Genomic DNA, 24896 nt, shown 5'->3' with positions numbered 1-24896 from the left:
ACTAGGTAATTCAATTATATGAACTATAACTGAATTACCTATATATATGTATATATATATATATATATATATATATATATATATATATATATATATATATATATATATATATATATATAGTATTAGGAATATTATATACATTTTCCTTTTTATAGTAAAAGACGCATGGGTGCGCCTGCAGATAGATTGTGATGTAACGTACACCAATAAGTGTACAATAACATTTCATGATATGGTCTTTATTTATTTGTGTAACCGAAACATAACTAAATAATGTTCGGTTGGATTAGGTTAGGTTAGTTTAGGTTAGGTTAGGTTACGTTAGGTTAGGTTAGGTTAGGTTAGATTATGTTAGGTTAGGCTAGGTTAGGTTTGGTTAGGTTAGGTCAGGTTATGTTATGTTAGATTAGGTTAGGTTAGGTTAGTTTAGTTTAGTTTAGGTTAGGTTAGGTTACGTTAGGTTAGATTATGTTAGGTTAGGTTTGGTTTGGTTAGGTTAGCTTAGGTTATGTTATGTTATGTTATGTTAGGTTAGGTTAGATTAGGTTTGGTTAGATTATGTTATGTTATGTTATGCTAGGTTAGGTTAAATAACAAATTTGTCGATTCGAATTTATTCGATCAACCCGAATGTTCGGTTAATCCGATTTTGGTAAATCGAGATTCTGGTATATTTGGGCCTTATAAATACATGTAAATCGGTCAAAGTTAAAGTATCCAAATACTTGTCTGAGCACGCTCTGCTCATTACACAAACATGTAGAGGGCGATACTATCAAGCCTGGAAGTCTACAGGCGGACGCCGACAGTTTAAATGGTAACTCCGAGAATGAGCTACTCGGGCTCAGACCGCATGATTGCCGGCAGACACGGTCGCTACCAGTACAGTGGTTAAGCACGGAACCGGGGTTTACAACAGGCATTTACCCACTTAAGTAATGTAACTACCGCCTGAACATTGTCTCATAGAGGCTGAATGTCCATATGGCATGGTCGAGTTAGGAACTTACAGTCAGCAAGAACGATGCCGTTTCCTGATCCGTAGATTACACCCAGTGGCATGAATGGTAGCAGTTGACAAAAATTACGTTTTCTGTTCGAGTCTGAACGATTGTTTCTAACGAGAGACTGGAATTAATGTAACCTAAGTTGTAAAACCATATTAAAAATGTAGCCTCGAAAAGTGTTTGATATAATATAGAATAATAAACCTTTTAACACTTTTTATGCATTTTTTATGTACAATGTACATTTCTAATTCAATGAATTTATTTTAAGATATTTTTAGGTTAAGGTAAACTGAGTGAGTAAATAATTTAAAGCAAATTGTCATGGTTTTAATTACCTTGGTGGCTAGATTTTTGTATTTAATTTTATATGTGATCAATTTCTAGCGTTTAAAAGTCTATCGAAAAATACATTTTTGTTAGAAAATTTTGAATTTAATAGTACATTAGGATTTATTTTGGCACTTTTTTAAATTTCAAAATGTTCTAAAGTTGACAATAGGTTACTTTTTTGCATGTGTAAAATTTTAAGATTGTATTCAATATTTGTGTATGTATGGTCGATGTTATTTAAATGATCAGCATATTTTGAATTTGATGATGTCTTCAGTGCTTTTATATGTTCATTAAATCTAATTTTGAAGGATCGGCCGGTTTGTACAATATAGTGGTTTTGACAATCATTGCAATTTTGTATACTCCACTATTGTTAAATTTTGAATTTTGATTTGTTGAATTACTTTGGTTTTTTATTATAACGCTGAGGTTGTTAGAAGTTTTGAAAGCCAATTGATATCGTTGTTTATAAAATGGTTTATCCATTTTGTGGCAATGTTTACCAAGGTAGTCTGATCGAATGTATTTGATATCTCTTTCTTCTTTCTTCTTATTTTCTTTCTTCGTGTGGTTCTTCGATAATACATCAATCATGCTTGTTGTAAAACCATACAGTGCGTTTCTTTTATCTGTCTGTTTGGCGACACTGACATTCTCGTCACCTGGACTTTTTAGGATGACACCTAGAGATTCGAGTTAAAATTTAATAAGAAATATTTCTATAATTTATATTCGAATTGACCGCCAAAGCCGCACACTACATCAACTGAGACCTTCCAAACTGAGCACTACTCGGTATTTGCGCTACCAAAACGGTTTGGCCTGAATTCACATACATTTTATACATTCATAAAAATTAATTAGAAAAGTAATAACACACTTTGGCGGAGTTAACGACCGAAATATACGTGTTCAAAAATACAGCTCGGCTCACGTACAGTGAGGGTATGAGGGTAGGGCGGGGGTATGGACCATGGCACTAAATGAGTGCTTATATTCGCCACTGCTAACTAGCGGCCTCATTAGAGTGCCTCCTCTCTCGTTACCACAGATGTCCCCTACTGCCCCCCTCCCCCCTAATCATCCACCCCTCACTCCCTCTCTTTCGCTCTCGTTACCACAGACGTCTCCCACCCTCTCTCTCTTTATTATTTACACCCTCTGGAGGCCACGTTTAAATGCCACTCCTTGCAGGACAGCTTTAATTTCCACTTCCCCGTCTCGTCTTCCTTTGACTACTCCGGGCCGGGGCTCGGTTGATTGCGTATTGTTGGCTCTAATTACTACAATTGCGCGGGCACGGACGACGGTCTACAGTCCGGTGTGTCAGGCTGTCTAGATCACTGGCTTCAACTCTCTAGACAGTCTTAGAGGAACCTTCCAGGTACTTCCAAGACAGAGTCAAAGCCAGAAGTTTAATTTAGGTTTGATCGGAACACGGATGAGCGAATCTCATCATGGTATCGACCTTGACTGTATTGATTTGTGTAATTGATTATACAATTTTTTAAAGACAGAACCTTTCTACATGCTGTACAAAAGTTAGGATAGAATGCTGGATGATAAGCGTTCGTTGGTTTATAAGACATTTTATTTTGATTCTATCAGTGACGCAACTATATTGTACTTGTAGTGTGCCAAATCAATAACTGAAATGTGATAGGTACAACACAATATCTATGCTTTGTTCTCTTAAGACAAGAAGATTAGAAAATTGCACCTAGTCCTATAAGGACCTTTGTGCTGCTTCCTGACTGGATATTTTGGATGGGTATGGTTGGGGTAAGGGCCGCGTCCTGTCGAGATTCACAAGGAATAGTTTAGGTCACTAATCTCAAGTCATATCCCCTCGGAAGAAGAGGAAGCCAGCTATGTACCAGCCTCTCTAGTGAAAGCAGGCAGGGGGTGGCACACCCATATGTCTGGGCTTGGCAAGAACCTTAGACTCTTAAGGAACAAACCCCACCAACTCCAACAGTCATCTCCCGCAGTAGACTAGACCTATCGAATTACCCTTGCACCCCAGAATCTCGATATTTGCGGTTAGTGATGTGCCACTCCTAGACATCCATAAGGTTTCCCAGATTTAAGTGACACATCGGTTTTAGCTGCACCCAGTGTGGGTTCAACTGGAAGGTATAAACCAGCCAGAAGTGAACCCTCCTGGAGATACTATCTCTTAGTATGCTACTATAGCTTACTGTTTCATAAAACTGATGTATAATGTGAAACAATACGTTATGATTTATTTTAATGCATTACCACTACAAGTACTTGAGAATAAGACAGAAAAACATTCAGAACTAAACACCGAGTGCTACATATTAAAGCTCATCTAATGTGCCATGACCAATGCTGGCAAGTTCATTCCTAGCACAATGCTCGTAATTGGTTTGTACATAAGAACTGACCAGATAATGTTCCGTAGTGTTTGATACAACCAACTTCATTCCATTTTACTGTCTTGTAGTGTGCAGCATAACTGTAGAATCGTTGTCAGTATTAAATTGTTAATACTCAAAAAAGTCCAGATTATAATCTATCTCTATAGACATATAATATGTTTGAAACCTGTTTTAGAGTAATGCCTTTAACGTGTTTGTCATAACGACCTGTCACAAAACAAAATTTTTGAATTTATCACCAGGAGCTAAAATAATTAACTAGATTTAACATGATAAAGTGACACAGAACATTTTAATGTACTCCTGCATAAGTTCTGTCTAGATTATTTAAACTCTAAAACATCAAATAAAAAGGAAAGATAATGTTAAAACGCGAAAGTGGGAGCGAAGCCGTGTAGTTTGAATGTACCTCTACATCATGCAGTTCTTTGTTGCACTGATACAAGCAACGCTTTAATTAGATTAGGCCCCACCGTCTAGAAAATTAATTAACTTATTAATGAAGATCCAAAACCTCCTCCACCTCCCCCCACCCCACTGTCATCACCGTCGTCTGCTACCTCTCATTCTCGCCGTTCATAACAGCGCTTTTTGTGAGACTTTTATTATTTTACTGCCATTAAACGTCTTCAAAGGAATGAAAATTGCACTATCGAGTGGTTTGTTAGAAGTAACCACTCCATGGGCTGCCATGGTAATTCCATTGTGTTATGACATTGTCATGTGTTTAGTTCATGTGGATATACATAGGACAGTAATCTTTTCTGGATAAACATTTTTATCCCCAACATTTTTTAATTGAAATTAATTTTCGATAAATTTCCTTTGGAAGATTTTTAGGAGATCTTTTATACATAACAGTATTACCATCTTATGGACATGAAATGGTCGCCCCCCTTTTCATTCGGAGTATGCTGACGATATTGTATTAGGATATAGTACTACCAAATAGTGACTGCGGCTGGGGTCCAGTATTTTTATGCCAACACGCACGCAGACCCCACCCACACACAAGTACACGCGATTAGGATTGGCAGTGCTTCCACCTTATGCATTTCTCCAATCAAACAAACTTTTGTTATTTGTAAATATATCCTAAAGTGATTAGTGAAGAATGAACCAAGCAACGTATAATACATCGCAGTTGCTTACTCATGAGTCTAAGACAAAACTGAGTAACTCGGGTCGGAAAACGACAGGTGCCGGGTTGTCCGAACCCTCTGCGCTCGTGAGTGTGGGGGTGCGTGCATGTGAGGTAACTACTTGGCCCATAAGTCGCAATGGCTATTTGGTAACACTATAAACTACTTTGATGTTGAGTTAGCTTCAGTTAACCTTCCCTGTATTGCAGCGTCTTGTATCTGATAATATCTCAGACTTGACTCCTGGAATTTGGAGTCATGTTCGTCTGAAGAGATTCAAAGAAAATCGGCGACGAAGGAGCTCAGAACAACCTTTAAATCGTTTCGGCATTAGACTCTTCTTAGACCGTTAAGAAGAGAGGTGAACCGGAGCTAAACTCAACATTAAAATTGAATCAATCCTTCGTACCATAGCTACGTTATGTGTAGAAATCTCAGGTGCTCCACTGTGCTTAGAGATCGTGTCAGAAGCATAGAAGTGCACTCAATTGTACACCTGATAAGAAAATGAGACTACCACTTCACCTATTTATAGGCGTCTCTGTGTTGAAACGATGTAAAACTTTTTTATCCTTTCAGACGAACATTACTCCAATTCCAGGAATCAAGTCTGAGACAGCGTCAGATACCAGATGCTGCAATAAAAGGAAGGTAACTGGAGCTAAACTCAACATTCAAATCGAATCAACCCATCCTACCATAGCTGGACTATAAACTACAGTAGACAAATTAGTGGAACCGATCCGATTGTATAATGAAGAGTTGATCAGACGGAATGATGCACTGGTATCCACTTACTTCTTTCAATGTCCTTGGTGACTTCCGATAAACTCCACAGACATCATCATCAAAGCATCTGAATCACAGCAATTTCGATTCCTGGTAGCAAAGAACTTGTTATTTAAAACACGGTATAGTGTACAGTAAGTAACCTTTAGAACTACTCTCCAGGGAGGAGCCGAACAGCTTCATATAATTCCAAATTATACAGAAGAAAGATCCAGTAGTTTTATAAACTAAAAGTTGAACCCAGCGATGCACAGTTAGTAGAAATCCATTGCTCATTAAATACCAAACAATAGCTTTATCTCCGTATCTCAATATTCGCGTAGTATGACATTGATTCAAAATTTCACACTACAGATGTTTGGACAAGAGCTGGTGCGATTCAAACCTGTCCACGAGATAGTATTATGGTCTCTATAATCGACTCATCAAGTTTATTGACACAAACATAGTAATTTTACCTCTGCTCTTACCGAATCTACCCTACGATCCTCCTCGTACAAACCAGTTCCCCTTGCGGACAGAAAAAGTTTGTTGTTATTACAAATAAATGGGGCACAAAATGGCTTTTTACAAATAAGACGCACTCTGGACAGCTCTTTTTTTCTCTTAGGACAAGAAAATTATAAATTTCACTTAGTCATATAAGAACCTTACCGCTGCTTCCGGAGTGACAGGATATTCAGGATGGGTAAGGTTAGAGGGCAGGGGCCGCCTACTATCGAGATCCATGAGGAAGAATTATGGCACTAATCTCAAGTCATGTCCCCCGGAAAAAGGGAAGGCCAGGTCTGAACCAGCCTCTCCAGTGAAAGCAGGCAGGGGGTGGCACACCCTTGTTGAGGCTAGCAAGAACCTCTGAGGTTAGGGAACAAACCCCACCAACTCCAACAGTCATCTCCCACAGTATACTAGACCTATCGAATTGCCCATGAACCCCAGAATCTCGACATTTGCGGTTAGTGATGTGCCGCTCCTGGACATCCATAAGGTTGCCAAGATTGAAGTGACATATCGGTTTTTGCTGTGCCCAGTGGTAGGGTCAACTGGAAGGTATAAACCAGTCAGAAGTGATCCCTGCTGGGTACTGGACAACTTTTACTATTATTGGCATATAAAAGTAACTTCTTTTGATGATCTGGTCACAGCTTCCTTAATTTATTAGGAATTGTAGAGACCATTTTAGAACAATCCTTTGTGCACCAATATCCGTTCACTCTGAGGCTCCAGCGGCTTTCAAAGGAACAAATTCTTTTCGGACTGTTGGTCACCGTGATGAGCTCAACATCCCGATTTGGAGACTGCTGAAGCATATCAACAAGCCAGCATGCAGTGACGCTTCAGTTGATGGTGCGGGCACAGCTGCTGCTGCCGCCCGTGCCGAGGTTATACCAAACGTTCGTTGACCTTGAGTGGCTGGTCTTCAGCAAGTGATAAGTCATCCAAGAAGAAATCCCCTTTAGAGATCAGAAACCGCAGAATTTCCTGCCTTACTGCGAAGTGTAGTCAGTGCTGTGATTCTTAGATTGCTGCTTTGTTTAATTTCGTGAATTACAATTTAACCCCTGAAGAAGGAAGCAGATGAAGTCTTTCGAAACGTTCGTTTCATTTAGTTAAATATCCACACTATTCATTTAATCCTTTCAAACTATCCGTAGTCACAGTGATAAAATGCCAAATTCGGATGTGTGGACAGGAGGATTTATTTCTAGATGATTGTATTACTTTAGAGTTTGAAGTGGATATAGTCTCCCTGAAAAAAGGGAGCAGATGTAGACTTTCAAAACGTTCGTTTCATTTAGTTAAATATCCACACTATTATTCATTTCATCCTTCCAAGCTATCTGTAATCACAGTGGTAAACTGTCAAATAAAGGTGTGCTGACAGGAGAATTTATTTCAAGAGGATTTTAGTACTTAAATTTTTAAGTGGATATAGTCTCCCTGAAAAATGGAGCAGATGTAGACATTCGAAACGTTTGTTTCAGTTAATTAAATATCCACACTATTCATATCATCCTTTCAAACTATTAATACGTAAACTAGCGACTTTTATACTTTTTACGGTGCCGATATAACGTATCTGATCGATCAAATTCCCCCAGAAAAGAACCACGTAATCTTTTAACCCCCAATAACATTAACCCTCCCTCCGGGAATTTCCTGGCATGACTAGATAAACTCCTGAGCGAATTAAACCCCCTAATCAACTTAACAATACTGACTTTAGGGTCGGGTTTTATTATAATTATACTAAACAATTCACAATAGCTGACCTATGCTGACTTTTTCCAAGCTCTATACTGGCTCAACCAGAGGTCGTAAGTCAAATCCGACAGCAGAATCGTACTTCAATTTGAATTTTCTACAAGAAAGGTTCAGTCAATATTTCTCTATTTGTCATGGTTTAGCCAAAGATGCCTTTAAAATTAAAACTTTAGTTAAATCCGGAAGAAATCAATAAAATAGGCCTACTTATAACTCCCAGATCCGTAATCGAATACTCGGACTCAACCTGTCCCCGAATTCCGCTTATCCCCGAGTTTGCAAGCGATCATCATTGAGGCCTGGGGACCTATCCCCAGCGAGCAGAAGGCGAGTTAATCTATTATAAGGCCGGATTGAGTGTAATTTTGTTCGACCCTCGAGACGTCAAGGAACTTGAATGATTTCGAACAAGGCAAGAAGGCCGAAGCCGGTAGGATTTTCCGTTGCCACTGCCTCCTACGAACAAGGGTGCACTCCTGAGGTGCTTGAAGCCTGTGGTTACATTGTTATACGAACAGAGGTGCTTGAAGCCTACCTGTGGTTGCACTGTTGGCAGGCGAAACACTCTAGGTGGTAGACGTTGCTCCGGGCTCGCATCACCATCTCGAAGGCAGGTATCACCTTGGAGCAGGCAGCGCAATAACCGGTGCTGCCGAAGAGCCTGCAACCAAAGTTCACAGTTCAAATACGTTTATTTTTTAACAATTTTTTAATTTTAAACATGATCCCATGTGCCTCACATGGCACTGCGAGATTCTGAAAAAAAAAAACATGCATTATTAGTACACTTTTTCAAATACTGTAGTATGGTTACTTTACAGTGTAATACTTCTACCATGTTATCCCAGGAAAAGTCTACCCTACAATTAAATTACTTTTTATAACTAATAATGATAACAACAATAACAGTTTAAGACCAGTAAATACCCAATTTTAAAACAAAACTATACCCCAAAAAACAAAACATAATAAATACTGTTACAATTACACCAACAAAACACATTTTCTGACTAAAAGCTACTTCTAAGTGACTTACTACCAGTACATGTAAGCTCTCCCATGTGTGTACACCTAGATGTGTAGGCTAATGCGTAATAAATCAAATAAATAACAGCAACAAGATGAACAACAATAACTGACAATAAACATATAAATTCATAATAACAATAATAACAACAATGAGCAACTAAGAACAAACATCTAAATTCATAACAACAATAAATATCGACAAAATTAACAATTAATACATTTCTAAATTCAATAACAGGATAATAAACTTTAAACAGAAAATCCAGTAACATAACTCAATAAACATAATTAAATGTATAAAACTCAACTGCAAAGCAATAATCAGGAATCGCATCATGGAGCATTTCATTATATTATTATGATTTGACGAATATACTGTTTAGCTTTCATCTTAAATAAAAATTTTAAAAGTTGTGGTATAGTTACAGTATACAGTTACATACCCTCGGAAAGTGTAGAACATATGCGTCTCTAGATTTAAAAGTAGCATGGGTTCTTCTTCAATATCACGAATAACTTAAATTGATACACTACTTGCAACTTCAATTGACTTTTTGATTGGTACTTAAAATGCTACGTTATGCAAATACAGCTTTAATATTGATGTACCATAACATTTATACGAGATGCATACTACTATGATATTCATGTTTTGGCTGGTTTTATTTAACAAATTGGACTTTGAGAAAATCATAAAACGTCTAAATTTTGGTTAAAAAGAGTTAAGATTGTAGGCGAGCCCGTAGTAAGGAAGGGGAAGGGTTGGGTTAGAGATGGTTTAAATCCCCAATAACTATTCTGGGAAGACTCTTGAAGCAATTGAAAAAACTTTAAATATACTAAATGTTAATAAAACAAAACTTTCCAGTATAGTTTATTTTTTGGACGAGGCCTTTCGAAACCAAAGGTTTCATCATCAGGTGACTCCACAAATAAATATTTATAGTATTTTTCTTACAATTCATATTAAAATACCATGCTGTGTAAAAATGCAAATACAACAATTTTGGAAATATTTCAGCCAAAATTTACGAAAATTTAGATATGACTATATTATAATTTTTGAATAAATTGACAAGAAAGAAGACTGTAATTTTTAATAGGACCTTCTTTATTGTTTATGAGTTTTTCTTTATTTCTGTTTATGTGCAGTGTTTCCCAAGCATTTAAGTTCATCTTTCGTAACTTATTTTATTAATTTTAGGTTTTTAATTGATGTTCTGTGTCCTGATTCAATGCAGTGCTTGGCTAAGATTCTTGGAAAAGGTATAATATATGTCAGATGAACAGATACTGCAGTCATATCTAATTTTTCATACTGGCTGGAATATTTCCAAAATTTTTGTATTTGCATGTTTACACCATATGGTGTTTAAAAATAGACCATATTGGTTTTTTTTTATTTACAATTAATATATTAGACATCCTCCGTAGACTAGTGGATACAGTCACGGCTCTCTAACTGAGAGATCACGGGTTCAAATCCCGGGGAGGTCCAATCATGATAGGAATAATAGCCACAGTGACCCAAAACAATCCAGCATAGCCAAGAGCTTAGGCTTAAAAGAGAATCATAAAAAAACATTCAATACTATTTAATAATTCTGGGGTTTCATAAATAACTAAAACCTTCGCCCAATTTTTGTTTCTGGATACTGCTGCAGACCCGTGGTACGCTGTAAAATTCTTTACGGCTAGATGTCTGAAAGAGTTGACCTTTGAGGTAGAGTATCCCTACGATACTCGAATGTGCCTTGATATTGTGGAGGCTCGGCAATTGTAAAAATTGATCGGTACAAAGTCCGGGTCTCAAAGGAAAACAACGAAAAGACTCCCCATTCTGAGGGAACAACAGAGGGGAATAATCCAATAGGAACTTCTGTTACAAGAACAGATCGAGTTCAACGGTGTTTAACGGATATTAATTAATTAAGAAGACGAGACAACTGCGACCGGGAGAGCAAGGGGAGCCTATGGGCTTAATTAGCAATAGTGACAGACCGAGGCTTTGTTCAGCCAAGACGGCCGGATTAAAATTCAAACTGGGACCGTGCCTGCGTATGATGTGAGGAGCGGGGTGAATTAATGAGGACTTGACAGTAAAAAGCAATTAGCACATACTTCGGGTAGACACGCAACGCAGCGCCTCTACCGCAAGCAATTGCGGCTAGACGCTCGCTGCTAGTCCCGATCCTCCTCAACATTTCACTCGCGGGCACATACTTTGTAAATTGCTTCAAAATACAAACATTTTATACATTTACAAGATTATTTTACACTTTCATTTGGTAAAGACAGGTGCAGACTTGTTCGTTTGACTTCCCAGGAAGAAATTGACGTTTCAATAAAGCAAAGAAAAAAGTGAAATGCTAGTTCATCATCACAATCATCATCCATAAATTTTCGTCATAAAATCTTGATAGGCTGTCCAGCATTCGGTTATTTATATTATCCATCCGGCTGACAAAATATTACTATTTTCAGAGTGTTTATTTACATCATGATAATGGGCTGTATTGATTTATAGACTAATTTGAAAAGCACATTCATGATTTTCAACATTTGTTTACAACATTATTTGAAAAATCAGTGCTTTTATGCCTGCATTCGTCTTTTTTAACTCTTTGCTTCTTTACTTGCAGAGTGTTGCTGATAACAGGGAATTCCTGAATAAGCTTAAAAAGTTCCTTATTTCAAAAGAATACTTCAGTGTTCGAGAATATCTAGAAGAGAGGAAAATGTAGACCCCCATAATTAGTTTACCTTATTTTAGGTTTCATGGGTAACTCTGTATCGATTACTTTTATATACTAAATCGTGTATACATGTATTTTGACGACTGTCCATGAATTATATGTTTTTGACAATAAATGAATTGAGTTCAGTTGAGTTACTCACAGCATAAATACGCTCATTTGGTGATTTCTGATGTAAAGAACATTAAATAAAAGAGAACTCTTTTAAGAAAAATTTTATGACTGTGGACTGCAGTCCTGTAAATTCACAGGAAAAATCGTCATTTCAGAGAAAAAAGTGAAATGACAGTTCATCATCATAATCGGCATCCATAAATTTTCGTCATAAAATCTTGAAATATCCACCCGGCTGACAAAATATTACTATTTCTAGAGAGGTTATTTACATCATGATAATGGGCTGTATTGATTTACAGATAACTGTTTCGTTCTAGCAGAACACAACAGACTGGTTTGAAAAGCAAATTCACGACAGTCAACATTTGTTTATAATACAGCAAAAATACGATTAAAACAATACAAACATTTTAAAGAAAAGTCTTATTGCTATGGGCTGAAGTCCTATAAACAAGAAGGTCGCATGTTTGTTTCTCAGAACTTTAACTCCTACACTCCACGGAATTGGCTCGGGTTTGCATAATAGTATTTAGTTAATTTGATTATTAAACCCCATTTAAAATTTAAAAATGTAATTTTAAAGATGGAAATAATTTTGTTAGGATTATGGGTAGATTCTAAGTATTACTAAAAAAATTAGAAATACCGCATTTCGAGAACGTTTATGTGATATTTTCTTCAGTTGAATCAATTTATATACACATCAAGATTAGGACTAGCCCCGGCAAATCAAAAAGTACAGGATGATTGATTAAATACGATATCCCTTCACACACAAGAAGACTCCAATATCTGTAAACAGAAAAAGAGGTCTTGGGGGGGGGGGATGGAAGGGAACCACTATTGGTTAACGCATCTCCTATTCGTCATATTGTGGTATAAAATATAATATCTGCTAAAGGTCTTTAAATGCTATTTAGGCCGTCAAATATTTCGGTGTTGTATCTACTGTATTTATTTCTTATAATACTTGATTTCGGATATTCACACTGAATTGCCTTTTTACAGAGGTAACTTTTGTTTACCTGAGGAAGACATGTGGTAAAATACTGAAACGTTGATTTTTACACTAAACGACAGTAAATATATACGTTTATTTATTACTTTCCAAAATCTTAAATAGTCTCTAACAACACTGAATCCAAGAAGTTTAAGAAGTTTATAATCTGTAACAAAACTTAGCTCCGTATTGACTTTTTTAGATGCTAAACTATTGGCTGAAAAAAACAAAAACAAAAAAAAACGCAAAATGTCAATAAAGAGCAATACAAAGCGTGCACATAGTGTTTTTTTTATCTAACAATCAGAACTGAATAGCAACAATGTTTTCGTTGTGAATTGTTTGTATGACGAAGAAACGTGGGAATTTTGCATCTCTAGGAGGTGTAGGTTGGCACCACTGACGGATACCATTTGCGGACTTTTAAAACCAAACTAATTAAACAGGGAACGAGGGAGGACGGAACGGCGCGGGGCCGCACCCATCAATTAAAGGCGTCATTATAAAGGCGCGTGCAGCGCACTCGAGCCGGTTAATGCCGGCAATAAAAGAAATTATTTGCGCGAGCAATCGATGTCGAGAAGCAACGCATCACGCGAGTGAGGTTAGGCCGGCCAGGCTCGGAACAGCTGATTAATTTGGCGCGAACACGTAATTATACTTGTCGGCTGCTTAATGGCCGCCACCGCTCAGCTGTTTGATATAGACGTGCCCGGCCGACCTGCAGTATTGATGAGTTGCCTTAATTAGTGTTACGAACTTGCTGTAAACCGCCACATCGGCACTACAATTTGTATCTATACGGTCTAGTTTTAATGAACACGAGTTTCAAGTTTCGTTATAAGTTATGGGCTGTTCTTACACCGACGGGTAATGATCGCCTTATTGCTACTCCTCCTTCGACGCTCTAATTGCTTCCAGGTCTGTCTACTGGAACACGACTTCTGTTAGTGCATGAACTTATAATGTAAGAGCAGCTTTCGAAGAATTGTTTGCTCTATTCGTCGTAGAACTTTTACAAATAGGCTATGTCTACACTCAAAAGTTTTTGGCTAAGCGAAAGCAAAGGTGGTTAAAACGTTTGTAGATAGTGTAGCCTACTGTATCTAAAATAATGTTAAATACAAGGGTTAAATTTAACATTGGTTTATAATACTAAATTAGGAATACCACCATCATATTTACAAAAATTATAACTTGAAAATCTTAACAAACGTTTAAAAGAAATAAGTTTTTGAAAATGTATGGTTTTTATGTTCCAAAGTGTATGCTGAATGAAACATGGGTAGGTTCCGATTGTATCCAAGCCCTGGTAACTATACATCAGAACATCACTGACCCTTACAGAGTTTCGGACATTCCTAAAACACCAGAAGGAACGCTGGAAACAATACTATTAGAGATTTATCCAGACTCTGGTGGATCTGGTGCTAACTATACATCAGAACATCACCGGCCCCTACAGAGTTTCGAACACTCCTAAAACACCAGAAAGAACGCTGGACACAATACTGTTAGAGATATATCCAGACTCTGGTGAACCTGTGCTAACTATACATCAGAACATCACCGGCCCCTACAGAGTTTCGAACACTCCTAAAACATCAGAAAGAACGCTGGACACAATACTGTCAGAGATGTATCCAGACTCTGGTGGACCTGGTGCTAACTATACATAAGAACATCACCGGCCCCTACAGAGTTTCGAGCATTCCTAAAACATCAGAAAGAACGCTGGACACAATATTGTCAGAGATGTATCCAGACTCTGGTGGACCTGGTGCTAACTATACATCAGAACATCACCGGCCCCTACAGAGTTTCGAGCATTCCTAAAACATCAGAAAGAACGCTGGACACAATATTGTCAGAGATGTATCCAGACTCTGGTGGACCTGGTGCTAACTATACATCAGAACATCACCGGCCCCTACAGAGTTTCGAGCATTCCTAAAACATCAGAAAGAACGCTGGACACAATATTGTCAGAGATTTATCCAGACTCTGGTGGACCTGGTGCTAACTATACATCAGAACATCACCGGCCCCTACATAGTTTCGAACATTCCTAAAACACCAGAAAGAACGCTGGACACAATACTGTCAGAGATGTATCCAGACTCTGGTGGACCTGGTGCTAACTATACATCAGAACATCACCGGCCCCTACAGAGTTTCGAGCATTCCTAAAACATCAGAAAGAACGCTGGACACAATATTGTCAGAGATGTATCCAGACTCTGGTGGACCTGGTGCTAACTATACATCAGAACATCACCGGCCCCTACAGAGTTTCGAGCATTCCTAAAACATCAGAAAGAACGCTGGACACAATATTGTCAGAGATGTATCCAGACTCTGGTGGACCTGGTGCTAACTATACATCAGAACATCACCGGCCCCTACAGAGTTTCGAGCATTCCTAAAACATCAGAAAGAACGCTGGACACAATATTGTCAGAGATGTATCCAGACTCTGGTGAACCTGTGCTAACTATACATCAGAACATCACCGGCCCCTACAGAGTTTCGAACATTCCTAAAACATCAGAAAGAACGCTGGATATAGTACTGTTATAGTGTATGAAGGTTTCTGGAAAGCATCTTATTAGAAACACCTTAGAATGTGTTTGTGAATTTATCAGAATAATGTGAAAAAGAAAATAAGGGGTTCAAACGAATGTTTACATAAGTTTAGGAAACAATACACACTGAATTCTTTTTGGCTGAGCGTTACCAAAGCCTATAACGCTAGGGGCTGGATATATTTTATTTCTGTCTGTCTGTTGGCACGATATCTCGAGAACAAACTAATGTTCAGACTTGCAATTTTGCACGAAGCTTCGTTTTTATAAAAGCAACATCCAGCACAACGATGGTGCATGTCACTCCATGGGAATTTGGAGAGCGTTAGCGAATCTTTTTACATCGGTCTTATGGGTAATTATGATTACTATGAGAAAATCGGACTGAAAATTTTACGTACAACCTCAGCGAAGTCTGTTACGCGACGAGGCTAATAAATAATTAAGAACAAAGGTTTAAACATCTTATTAGCTAATAAGCAACTCTAAAGATTACACAGACCGTACGTACCTGAGGTAGTCTCTGCGGCACAGTATAAGGTTGGCTTTGGTGTAGAGAGTGGAGCCCACCTCACCCAGTCTGCAGTCACAGCAGCCGCACATTTGAGGCAATCTTCTCTAGAGATTACACAGATCGTACGTACCTGATGTAGTCTCTGCGGCACAGTATAAGGTTGGCTTTGGTGTAGAGAGTGGAGCCCACCTCACCCAGTCTGCACTCACAGCAGCAGCCGCACTTGAGGCAATATTCTCTAGAGATTACACAGATGGTACGTACCTGAGGTAATCTGTGCGGCACAGTATAAGGTTGGCTTTGGTATAGAGGGTGGAGCCCACCTCGCCCAGTCTGCAGTCACAGCAGCCGCACTTGAGGCAATCTTCTCTAGAGATTACACAGATCGTACGTACCTGAGGTAGTCTCTGCGGCACAGTATAAGGTTGGCTTTGGTGTAGAGGGTGGAGCCCACCTCGCCCAGTCTGCAGTCACAGCAGCCGCACTTGAGGCAATCTTCTCTAGAGATTACACAGATCGTACGTACCTGAGGTAGTCTCTGCGGCACAGTATAAGGTTGGCTTTGGTGTAGAGGGTGGAGCCCACCTCGCCCAGTCTGCAGTCACAGCAGCCGCACTTGAGGCAATCTTCTCTAGAGATTACACAGATCGTACGTACCTGAGGTAATCTCTGCGGCACAGTATAAGGTTGGCTTTGGTGTAGAGAGTGGAGCCCACCTCGCCCAGTCTGCAGTCACAGCAGCCGCACTTGAGACAATCTTCGTGCCAGAACATGTCCAGAGCCTTCAGCAGGTATCTAGGGACAACAAGACAAAAGTAAGTACATAAACAGTGTAATCTTTTGACCGAGCTGACAAGAGATATATCGAAATTTTGCCTACATTAACATTATACATGTCACTATCATATTGCTCAGAGTTCACTAAAAAACTACAGATACAATAAATGACGGGCAGTATCACAGAGGGACCGGTTGTAATAGAAGTGATATGTCGATTGTTAGGGGCTATTACTGAAGAGCACCTTAAAATGGCCAAAATTAAATTGTTTGCGTTTTTGAGGTTTTTACGGATTACTTTTCTCTGGAACTTCCTCTTTGCAATATATATAAAGTAAGCGCTCTGTGGTGTAATGGTAGCACATTCACCCGGCAAGTGAGAGATCCGGGTTCGACTCCCGGCGGAGCAAGTACTTTTTGTGATTCAATGTTTATTGAAATTAAATAAGGCTATTGCCATTTATACAATTTAACGTAAATAAAAGCCATTTGACAGGTATTTGGTCTTCCGATCATATGTTAGTTTGCTTGTTTAAACGCATATGTGACAGATACGGCCAAATACAAAATAATTGAATTGGAAAAAGTAAGCGCTCTGTGGTGTAATGGTAGCACATTCACCCGGCAAGTGAGAGATCCGGGTTCGACTCCCGGCGGAGCAAGTACTTTTTGTGATTCAATGTTTATTGAAATTAAATAAGGCTATTGGCATTTATACAATTTAACGTATATATATATGGTATATACATATGGTATATGGTATATATGGTAACGTATATATTTATGGTATATTTCATATAATATATATATGTATATATTATATGAAATATATATTTGAAAAAAATTAACATCTGCAACCTTATTTCAGACGATTTTTGTGAGAATGTGGTACTTGTACTGTTTATATAACATCAAACATATAAACAAGAGTTACTAGTAACAAGTAGTCAAACACTTCCATGTACCAGAAGTAGTAATGCTGAAGATAACACCTATACTCAGGAGCCTTGCTGACCCTCAGTTGCTTGGGAAATGCCTCAAAGACAAACCACAGAACCTCAACGAGTCCCTCAATAATCTTATCTGGACTCGCATTCCCAAAAAGTATTTTGTCACTCTTTCAACATTAAAATTTGGTACATTTGAAGCAGTTTTGTCATTCAATGAAGACTACTCAAGTAAGTGCAGAGTTCTTGAGAATTTAGGATTGAAAGTAGGACAGAATATGCTGTTGTAGATAAAATGTTTGGATTTTGATCGCGTTCGTAGAGCGGAAAAAAGCGACGACAGAACTGGAAAAAAAATCCGGCAGGAACAGGACTTTGACAAAAAGAAGGTTAGATGACCTATACCAGGAGGACCCTGACAACCCACCATATGGTGCTGGCTTACACTAAAGGTAAATTTACTTCATAATTTATTATGCCTATGTTAGTTTATTATAGTTTTTTGTAATTTCCCGTAATTTGTATTTTTTAAGTTTGGTGTCACGTATCTCAAAAACCGTTAAACTTAGATCTATGAAATTTTTATAGGTACTTTCTGATTAAACGGAGGCCACCTATTCAAAGCACGCTGCGGCTGTTGTGGTTAGGCGATTTAGGTTTCTAACCTAAGCTAACCAACCTAACTAACCAAACCTAACCGTTAGTATTTATTGTGTAACTGCCCACCCAAAGTTGCTAAATCCCGTTTGTTATCGGTGGCCTCCGTTTAATCAGAAAGTACCTTTTATGGCATATTAACAGTGCATATATCTAATTCCTTAGATAGTTTCTAACTCAATCAATTTACCATAAAAAAGTTAAAAATAAAAACCTTAATTTTTAAAACATAAATTCAGTTTTTATGAAAATATTTGATTACCTCTGTGGAACTGCACAATAAACCAATATATAAAAAAGGTATCTCTATGCAGTCTGGTCCAGAGATATATAGTTTCATATGTGACATAAAGTTAACATTACCGGTAAATGGGACTCGGGGTGCCCTTAAATACCAGTATATTGTGCTGTATCAAATGATATTTGTCAGTTGTACCCTAGTCACAACTAATATGAGCTTTGTATTATAATTACAGTTGTTTCAGAAACGAAGGTACCTTATAAACCTATTCTTTCTAAGAAAAAGCTCTAGAATTAGAATTCTATTTAATGGACAGGTAATAAAATTAACAATTTCCATAACTAAATAAATGTTACACCCTCTGGAGACTAACCTCTCAGCGATCGTTTTGCCGCATCCTGCACAGTCCTGGGTGCACCCCTTAGACTCCATCTTCATTCCTGGAACATTCAACAGAACGTGTCACTTCGTTTTGTCACAAAATTGTGTAGGACCAGAAATAATGAGTTTCTCAACATCGCATCTCATAATATGTAGTTACTGAAAGTATAAATAACTGAAAGTATGATAAAATAAACTGAAAGTATGATAAATAACTGACAGTATGATAACTAAACTATTCATGTAAAATTCCAGGGAGTTTAAAATCAAGGAAATATTCCCAGGGAATATGTCAGTAATATTTCAAAAATTCATAAATTTCCAGGAATTTACGATTAATTAGCAAGATGGCTGAAAAACTGTAAATTAATAGGCAAAAGCAGTCATGATGTAGTTAAATCACACTCAAAAACTGAAATATAATAAAATAAAAATACAATTTAAAAATCTCGTGGCAATTTATACGTTTTAAAGCGAAATCGCTCAAATTAATAGGTCCATGTGATAATTGTGCGATAAAATAACACAACACAAATTCTCTTATATGTTTAAAAATATTATTATTGATTGAATAAAACATGTAAAATGTTATGAAAACCAACAATTTCACACTCTCACTTAAGTTCTAATAAAACTGGTTCTATCTACTATCAACTGAGAAAACAGCATGGCTCTTCCTGTAAAAGCTGCATTTTTCCTTGTAAGAAGAATTTCCCCATTAAAGCTCATTGTAATTAAACTGCCTTTAATAGCACTTTAACCATAGCTTATGATCAACTTAATGAGTTTTTTATGTTTATACTGTCTTTTATTTTAGCATTCCAACTTTCTATTTTAAATTACAAACAAAATATTTTGCATAGATGTTCACGTTTTATGATTTGGACTTAACCTCGTTGTTAAAAATAAAAATTTGTTTTTTGTTTTCGCCGTTTTAAAGATCAAAAAGTTATGTAAATACTATATATTAAGTTTCAATTTCCGTATTGTTTATTAAAACTTTAAATAGTATGACATAATTGGCCTAATAATTACAAATTGTAAATCTGAAAAAAACATAAAATACTGCGAATATATAAAAAAATAGGCAGTTTTTGAATAATTTAGACCTTGGATTTTCGATCAAGAGATCTAGGGAGAAATTATTTGTTAGAAATGCTTAGTTTTTAATAACGGTTTAGGATTCAAAATCCATTTAGTTTTACAAATTCCCAGGATATTGTTTATATAATACATTAATGCGTGGAATAATCATTCTTGGATCAAAATGTATGAATTATTAAGTTTACTAAGATTTAACTAAGTTTTAAAATTCTTAGTGTTAAAATATTCAAAATGTAAAAATTTGCATAATTTCCCAATTTTTAGGAATTTTTCAGGGTTAAAGAAATATTCCTGATAGCATATTTCCTTTTCATGAATTCCCTCCGACAGGAAGTATTCCCGCCCACATCACCATCCTGAACGTATATAATATTTTAGGGATTTCGGTGTTTTCGTTTTTTCAGCTGTTAAGAGCCATCGTCCAATCCTATCATCCTTTGTTTACTAAGCCTTTTTTGAGGAGTTTACTCAGTTATAGTTGTGTACTGACCAAAATGAAACACATGATGTGAGTGAAGTAATCAATAGCGTACAGTGAAATCCTATTCTTCTTCGCGTCAAGAAAACAATGCAGTACAAGGCTACGAAAATTGTACTTATTAGAAACAGGAATTATAAATAACACATTTAAACTTTTATCCCTCTGTCTTCATAATAATATGATGAGATATATGATTAATATTTTAGATACACGTTCTTAATGAATAATTTCCAATAATATCTCGCTAGCTGTGCTGGGCTAATGGAACATCATCTACAGTGGCAACAGAGTGGTGTGGAGTTGTTTTCGTTTATGTTCTAGACCATTGGAGCTAAAGAAATGTATTATGTAAGTAATATATTAATATCCGAAGAACGAAAGACACCATAATCGCTTATATTATGCGTCATTTATTGTATTTTGGAATTTTTTACCGATTTCTCTAGAAGTTAAAATTGTATGTTAAACGGTCGACGGACTATGAAGTTTGATGAGGGTCATGAGTTTTATCGATAAATCACTGGAAGTTTCTTTATAATATTGGTATGTAGCCAAAGTTTGTTAAAATAGTAATTTCGACGTTGAAAATTACTTGAAGGTACAGGTGTTTTATACATATTAAAATAAAAATAAATTTATCTTAAACATGGCGATGAAAAATATTTTTCCATAGTCATCTACATTCTTTAAGTTAGTTCTCGTTTTGGTTTGGATAAGAAAAACGTAAAATCGTAGAACAAAAGCAAAATCACAAGCAAACAATACCGCTAAGCAAACTGTATTTTAAAGAATCTTAAAAAAATTCTAAAGATGAAATTAAATTATTAAAGTTATGGCGCTTCAATCAAACTCATATATTTATATCATACATAACATACACGTGTTATATTATTTATTAAATTTGGAATGCATAACCCTTATCCCGCTGCAAAACATCATGATTTATTTATAATATAACATTATTTCATTAAGATTGTAAAAATTGTGTACACACAGGGGATGAGAACTGTGTAACGATAAACCTAATAACGATCGTGGCTAAACAAAAGCTGAAAATCGATCCAAAATCCATTAGCGAAGACAGTTTCCTTGTGAAATGACTGTACCGACAATTGGATGAGTACACAAAGCTCAGTTTGGCGTGAAATTGATTTCCTCCCATAGTGGTGTTTGTGCCGTCAAGCCGCCCCCTCTTCAAGCGATAATGTGCCGTAATGCTTGATACACACCCCGTTATAAGGGTTTTACCGAGATCCGTCCATACACACTAATTTATCGCAAAGACCGTCATTAAACAAGATTTTCAGACTTGGAGATCCAGCCATTCCCCGCATCCAGGCAGAGGGGTTAGACAAATCGGTGTTAAAATAGATACACGAGCTTCTAGATATAGGAGTTTCTAGAAATTACTTAACATGAAACAAATATTATTATTATTCCTTGTCGTGGAATTTTGATCGAGAATTATCGCTTGATTTTATGTAATACACAAAATTGGTCTAGGATATAATGTCATAAACATTAAAAATAACTAAAATGTAATGCACGGAAATAAGTAATTCATACTTAATACAAATTTAGTTTCCTCAAAAATTTCAAATAATTTAGAAATGTGTCGTTTTAACACAGAAAACAGAGATACTAGTTGTAGAAGCGTTATTACACTGCATAATTCGTTTTTATGTATTTCATAAGAAAATACACACTGTGTCAGATACGCGCTGAAAAAGGAGAGGTCGTAATGGAAATGAAAGTTGGATCCTATCAAGAGAAGTGGGTAATCGCAGTAGCACTAACAGTAACTGTTCCACTTGACCATAAAACAGAGAGGAAGAAACCACAATGATTTATTTAACAGTGATCGGTATAACACTCACACTATGCGAGTTCAACAATTCTTAACCTAGAAATTATAACCGGAAGTGGGTAATCGCAGTAGCAACAACAGTAACTGTTCCACTTGACCATAAAACAGAGAGGAAGAAACCACAATGATTTATTTAACAGTGATCGGTATAACACTCACACTATGCGAGTTCAACAGTTCTTAATGTAGGGATTATAACCGGAAGTGGGTAATCGCAGCAGCAACAACAGTAACTGTTCCACTTGACCATAAAACAGAGAGGAAGGAACGCAATCATTTATTCAGCAGTGATCAGTAAAATTATTGAACTTTTTGAAACTAACAATAAAATCAGGGACTATAATATTGGGAAGTGGGTGATCGTAAAAGACATAACAGTTCCCCTTGACCGTAAACAGGGAGGAAGAAACAAGTAGTTTATTCAATACCGCATAATACCAGATCTTTGTGAGTCAAAAAGATTCACCGAGAGCTGAAAATGGTTTACTCGTGTTTGTTATGCATTGATTCGACCAAGGTCTTTGGAAAATTTTAAGTATCTGAAAGCTTCAAATAACATAATAAATAATGCTGTTACAAATAAACCAGTTATTAACTAAATAAATTAGTTAATATTTTCATTTTTATAGCGACAATACAGTATATCTACAGTCTTGTGAAGATTTACGAAGCGGTATGACAGTAAGAAGGTATAATTTAGTATCTTGGTTGCCAATTCTAAAAAATGAACTAAAGAGAAAACCAAAAGTATCAAACGGATCAGATATTTGTAATAAACCAATGCGGAGTCACAATATGGTTTTAAGAAGTTCATCTCGCATGAACCAATAATAACGAAAAAGGGCCCATTCCTGTCCCCCTTCCCTTTTATTTCCGCCATCTTGTTTTAGCCAGCCGTGACGATTACCATTGGCTAGACCCTCTGGTCAGTCGTAGGTGGTTAGTAGACGAGTGAAGACGTATTGTGACCTGTATTCCGTAGTTAAGTTTTAATGATTAATGTTTTTGTATAGTTTTTTATTAAGTGCATGTTTATAGAGTTAGTGAAGTTGACAAACAACATGTAGGTTGTGATTCCTGACTTAGACGTGCCACAACGCTTTGGTAAGATTTGTTTATTTTAACCTAGTTTGTAATCATGTATTAGGTTAGTTCTTTACCTGAAGAAGAGATCAGATTGCAGATCTCGAAACGGAGTGGAGCTGATTTCTTGTTTCACTGAACGATGGCAAATGTCCGGAAAAATCATGTTTCCTTCACAATCCTTCCATCGTCAAAAATAACCTTCAAACAAAGAATTAGTATCTTGAGTGTACGGTTTCAAGAGCATGTAAGATCGCGTCAACGAAAAGCTTGTTTATTTATTTATTTATTTATGACCAATATTCTGAAGGAAATAGTTCATGTCTTGAGATAAAATTATAGAAAGAACGTAGTCAGGAAAAATGTTGGGCGTGGAGGGGGGTCCAGACAACTTATCTTGTAATGGTCAGAGAGTAAGGCCTCATTTAGTTCCTTTAAAAGTTCTTGCCCAGTTCCTTTGTTGAGAACGGTCTTTCAGTAGTACATGTCAGTAATACTGAATTATTTAAGTAACAATAATCGTTTACTAATAATAGTAATTGAAAATTTGGGGGGATCCGGATGGAACCCTTGGACCCCCTAGCTGGCTCCTTGGTCCTAAGTCAAAGAAACTTTGTGTAAAACATAAAAAAACTCACCATCGCAGAACTTTTAGCGGTGGAAACATTCCAAATCGGTCATCTTTGATAATAGTAAAACACGACAGGGTTGGTAAACCTGTCCACCGATCATTATAACTATCGGAGGTAAATTTGCCTGGAGTGGTAAATTTGCACAGGGATTCCTGATAATGAACTGTAATCATGGCCAAATTGACTATCAGTGGTTATGTCGCAACGTTGGTGAATATTAGAGAAGAAAATTGCACGCGTTAGAAACTGACTGCAAAATTTACAATACTGTATTTTTGTAATGTAATTTTTTGAAGTCAAAAGTAATCTAAACGTTATGATTTAACTTTCTCCATTGACGTAATTACGTTTACTAAACGCAACGGGTTTATTCGACAGTTTTAATAAAAATAGCTCTACTGGACAAGCAGGAAAATAGTCCTATGACGTATGAGGCGGTGTTGCCAGATCGCTATTCCCGATATGACGTAGCTTTACTCGCATACCATCTGCTTGATTTAAATGCTGTCTCAGAAACAGACAAATGCAATAAATATATGTATTACGGTTACAACAGGATGTTTTTTATTCAAACGGAAGTTGAGACGGATAAGTAATTTTCCACACGCGTAAAACTGGCAAAACTGTTGGGCAAGGAAGTAGTGGGGGGATTCAGATGCGCAAGCCACCAACGGACTACTTTCGTGCGGGTGACTATAGTAATCATCAATATTGTTCTAGTTGTAAACTAACTCACACAATTGGATCGAACTAAACACTTTTTGATTTGCTACGTTATTTG

The 24896-nt window shown here is 36.9% G+C and overlaps 1 protein-coding gene across 1 annotated transcript in view; it reads right to left on the bottom strand.

Annotated features, from left to right (window-relative positions):
* The window catches only part of LOC124361915 (LIM domain only protein 3-like), a 108131-nt gene that overhangs the window by 9346 nt on the left and 73889 nt on the right, over nt 1-24896 (bottom strand). Inside the window, exons 3-5 of the mRNA XM_046815978.1 lie at nt 18941-19007; nt 16603-16740; nt 8480-8605 (exon numbers count right to left, since the gene is read on the bottom strand). Coding sequence (XP_046671934.1) covers nt 8480-8605; nt 16603-16740; nt 18941-19007 — 331 coding nt within the window. The remainder of the gene's footprint in view (nt 1-8479; nt 8606-16602; nt 16741-18940; nt 19008-24896) is intronic.

Source organism: Homalodisca vitripennis, chromosome 5, assembly GCF_021130785.1.
Source record: "Homalodisca vitripennis isolate AUS2020 chromosome 5, UT_GWSS_2.1, whole genome shotgun sequence".
In the NCBI taxonomy this organism is placed as follows: domain Eukaryota; kingdom Metazoa; phylum Arthropoda; class Insecta; order Hemiptera; family Cicadellidae; genus Homalodisca; species Homalodisca vitripennis.
The sequence above is the reverse complement of the archived record's forward strand: the minus strand, read 5'-3'. Positions and strand labels throughout refer to the sequence as shown.